Raw genomic sequence first — 4,442 nt, 5'->3', positions numbered from 1 at the left:
TTCAGCAGAAAGGATTCTCCTTCCCTGTACTCCTAATTAACCTGCACATTATTAATATAAGAAAGCTAACTTTAACCATCAAAAGACAAATCACAATGTTTATGACCTATAAAAAAACATTTTAACTGCATGTTTAAACACAGCAGTATGCTTTTAAATAAGTCTGCAATCAGAAAATACTATAAGAGGTCACTCATGTTTACCTGTGTGTACATTATACATTCAGGGGGGAAACGATTACATATGAATAATGAGAATCACATAGGTGTCTCCAAGGAAGATGTTCTTTACTCACAGCTGCCTGCTAGCATGTTGAATTCTTATACACCATTCCTTTATAACGTCCACTTCAAATGCTGCAAGTGTCCAGGTTGCTATCATTTAAGGCACTCCAAGCAGAATTGCTATAAAGGCCTGGAGGCATTTCTGAGGAACAGTGGATAAAATTATGAATGATTTTAAATACAGTACCTACAAATTCCACACTTCTCACAATGATACTGTTTCTTGTCTTTGTCAAATAGGTGGCATATGCTGCAGTAATATTCTCCAAACAAATTCTTGCAGTCTTCACAACTTTGTTGAGCCTACAAGTAAACATGCAAATAATAAAAACTCTAAACATTAGGCTGAGAATTGAATTATTTTAGTTCTGTCCAGTACTGAGCTGCTTTCACTGCAAGTGAACTGGTGAGTACGGACTATTATCCCACATGACCAATCCTACACTTTGAGGATTTTACATGGTTTTGCAACCTGCCTCACCATTGTCCACAGAAAAGATACTCGTATAGAGGCTCAGAGTCTAGACAATCAGTATTAAAATAAGTCTGTATTTAGACCTGCTACATACAGTTTGGGAACTAGTCTTTTAACTCTAACTCACAGTACATCCCCTCGAAAAGTACGTAAGGTTTGCCGTGCCTGGTCAGGCAATTGAGCTTTGAGTGGGCACAAGACAGGAGGTCACATGTCTGAGTCCACACTTCCCCTCCTGTTTTCTTACTAGTGTGCTTACACTGCTCCAGAAGTGCAAGCAGCAGAAGAACAAAGACAAAACCTGGTTTTAGCATCTACTGTGATTTTGCAAAGCACCCATCCCCATGGTATTAGGTGAGAGCTCTATACTCAAGAACACATGAAGTGCTTGGAAGCTACAGAAGAGACACAAAGGTCTCACCCACATTATAAATACAAGAACCAATGGACTTAGGCTGAATGCACACACAAATTGTGACCCACCAGTGTGGGACCTAAGCCCTAAGCACAGTCTCCCTACGCAATGAATGGGGGGGAATTCTGTACCTCAGAATGGAAGTCAACCACTAACATTTTTTGGCAGGGAACCATCTAAGCTAGCTGAGCATAGGACCACATCAAACTCTGCCTTTCTGGGGCCATGGCATGTTATTCCATGCTACAGTGAAGCGCCTTCCTCCAATTTGGAATCCATAGCTCAGAACTCCTCTGAAGGCAACTACCCAAGTTCTCTCTTTTAAAACCCTAAACCTAAATCCCCTTCTCTCTTTCAAGACACAGGAGGTAGGAAGGACATTTGTTCTCCTTTTACCTAATAACTTGACGGTTAGGTCACTCAACCAAGATGTAGGAGACCTAAATTCAAATTTCTTCTGCTAAGAACATTCAAATCAAATCTCTCCCCACTATCTCTCAGGCCAGTACTCTAGTCACCAGGCTGCAGACTAGGCTGGGGTAAGGGCATTCTCCATCCCTCTTGCAGATCTAATTTAAAAATACTGAGTGGATAGGGAAGAAGGAAGTCAAAATTATTATATTTAATAAATGGTAGAGAGAAGGGGGGAGGCAGGGTTCCCATTCCAATGACTATTACAGCATTTTATACAGCAGGGCTGTCCAACTGGTGGCCCACATAATCCCTCATGGGCTGCATGGGGTAAGCCAAGACCCAACAGTTCTGCCCAACTGCAACTGCAGTTGAAAACTACTGGCTCTCCTACCCTCCTCCATCAGTTGCTTCTTGCTGCTCTCCCAAAGAATGGGGCAGTGCAGTGCTATGCAGGAAACAGAATGTGAGGCCGGGACCACAGACACACAGGCTACCTTACAGACATTTGGAAAAAAAAAACAAAAACCCAAAAGGTGCTCTTTTTAAACTCAGCATTTTCCAATGCCAAGCCCCATGCACACCTGGAAGAGGCATTGCCTTAGCTGGACCTGGCTTGCCCAACATTTGTATAGATCAGGCAATTTAGTGGGCCTTTTTTTGGCACTTTTATCTAATAGTTGACTGAATCAGCTTTTGATAAAAGCACCAAAAAGTCCCACTGAAGCACCCAATCTATACAGACGCTGCAGAGCCGGGTTGACGTAACATGCTACTTCTCCAGTAAAGCACAGATTTTTGTTTTTGTTTTTAACATCTGCAAGCAGCCGTGGTGCAATGGGTGGGGGGAGTGCCCATATGGGTGTGCTGTGCACTAGGGCATCTACACAACATATGACCCAGAAGGCCTGTAGCTCACCCTGGTGCAGCCCCCAGAGTATGAGTTCTGCTGGTGCTTTCTGATCACAAAGGAAAAGCTTCAAGAAGGGGAAGTGACAGTGCTCCCATGCCAGAACTTCTTACTGCCTGGTGTTCACATCACTCTCCTGGGAGGTGTTAGTTTGAATCCTCTCTCTCAGAGGAGGAAAATGCATGCAGGTCTCCAACTTACTGGGCACATGCTTTAACTATTTGTTTTAGAAAGGAGATGAAGAGGGGAGAACAAACATCACCACTTACTGTTGCAGCCATCATTTGAAAGAAAACAGAAGTAGGCATCATAGGTTAAGCCACTTGGGGAACTCAGACAGGAAAATGCCTAGTTTGTGGATGGTGATGGAGTTAAGCAATAGTTAGATGCCTGGCTGTTCAGCAAGTATCAGGTACAGAAGGTTATGCGTGTACCCCAAAACAAAAGTTAGGCACTAGGGGAATTCAAGCCCTAAAACCTGAGATATTTCCAAACACTGGATAACTAAGAGCCAGTCAGCAGCCAACTGAGGATATGGAAAAATCCTGGTTTTAGACTTGGGCTCGTTAGATCTCTCCAGATCTAGACCCTGGTTATAGCAGTTTCAGCCCATGATTCAACATCAGGAAATTTTTCTTCACTGTTAAAACAGTGAGAGAGGAAATGACTGCCTGAACAAGTTGTGGAATCTCCTTCACTGGAGGTTTTCAAGAGATTGTATAAAATACTGGACATGGATAACCCAGGAGTAGTAATGCCTACAGTGAGATGTGAAGAGCAACTATTGAAAGGCAAGAAGACCCCCACCACTTTCAGATCACAAGAAGAGCTCTGAAGCCCAGAGCCAGTAGAAACTGAAAAGGACTATGCTTGGCAGCAGGAAAATAAAGCAGAGCTTCACAGCTAGCTAGATTATGAAACGAACTAAAGAGCAGGAACAAATTTATGGAGGGGATAGGATGACAGAGAAGGAAGATCTGGCTCTCCAGTTACAGTGTGTGGAGCTGTTAATTTTGTTGGTGGTTTGGTCTGTTAGTTTTATTTTGGGGGTGGGGAGGAGGGGCAGAGGATATTATGCCTGTAGTTGTGCAAGAGGACAGTTCATGCAATTTTAAGAGGTTAGATGCACACTTATCTAGGATGGCTTAGATCAGCAATTCTCAGCCACAGTATCATGGGGTGCCTTAAGATCCTTTCAGGGGTGCCATGCAATGTTAGCACTGTTAGGTGGGCAAACAAGACAAACCCAGAGATTTCAAATAGGACTCCACAGTGCTAAAAGCACTCCAATCTGTTGGGGTCGTCCCGAGTTGTTTGCAACAGAAGAATTGCTCTTATCCTTTTTCTGTAGTCAAAAATTAAAAAGCAGAATGAAGCGCTGGAGGTTTCCAAGGGGTGCCTTGAGTCTAAGAAGGTTGTGAACCACTGGTTTAGAGGTGATCCTGCTGTGAACCGTAGGCAGGACTAGACGTGCTCTCGAGGTGACTGCCAGCTCTACTCTCCTAGTTTTATCATGCGTGCAGCAAAGTGTGTACACAACCTGGACCAGGGGCTCCGAGCAACTGCCTCGCTTGCTAACAGGACGGGTGTGGCACATGAGGTCTGAAACTTCTACTGACAGCACCCCCACCTGCCCCCTCCCCACCTTGCCGGGCGAAGCCACGTTAAAGCACCCCACTCTCCCCAGGCCGTCGGGACCTTCGAGGAAGCCTGCGCTTGAGGCGGAGGACGAGGCCCGTGTATCGCACCTGCTGGATCTTCTGGCACCAGCTGCATTGCACCTCCTTCACTTGGAAGCGGTCCATCTGGTGGTCCTCGCCGCCGTCGTGGCACAGCCGGCACGCGTACAGCTTCGCGCAGCACGGCGCCTGCGGGGCACAGCTGTCAGCCCACCCGCCCGCAGGCAGCAGGGGTCCCGGCACCGCCTCCGCACAGGCGCAAACAGGA

General features: G+C 45.6%; 1 protein-coding gene and 1 long non-coding RNA gene across 2 annotated transcripts in view; one reads left to right on the top strand and one right to left on the bottom strand.

The window, feature by feature from the left end:
• The window catches only part of LOC112549463, a 28,604-nt gene extending 24,369 nt beyond the window's left edge, over positions 1-4,235 (top strand). Inside the window, exon 5 of the long non-coding RNA XR_003092872.1 lies at positions 525-4,235. This is a non-coding gene — a long non-coding RNA (uncharacterized LOC112549463). The remainder of the gene's footprint in view (positions 1-524) is intronic.
• The window catches only part of RCHY1 (ring finger and CHY zinc finger domain containing 1), a 12,934-nt gene extending 8,569 nt beyond the window's left edge, over positions 1-4,365 (bottom strand). Inside the window, exons 1-2 of the mRNA XM_025198065.1 lie at positions 4,244-4,365; positions 296-426 (exon numbers count right to left, since the gene is read on the bottom strand). Coding sequence (XP_025053850.1) covers positions 296-381 — 86 coding nt within the window. The 5' untranslated portion in view covers positions 382-426; positions 4,244-4,365. The remainder of the gene's footprint in view (positions 1-295; positions 427-4,243) is intronic.
• Positions 4,366-4,442: the final 77 nt, after the last annotated feature.

This window comes from Alligator sinensis, unplaced genomic scaffold (assembly GCF_000455745.1).
Source record: "Alligator sinensis unplaced genomic scaffold, ASM45574v1 scaffold222_1, whole genome shotgun sequence".
NCBI classification, from domain to species: Eukaryota; Metazoa; Chordata; order Crocodylia; family Alligatoridae; genus Alligator; species Alligator sinensis.
This window is presented reverse-complemented; position numbering and strand designations above follow the sequence as displayed.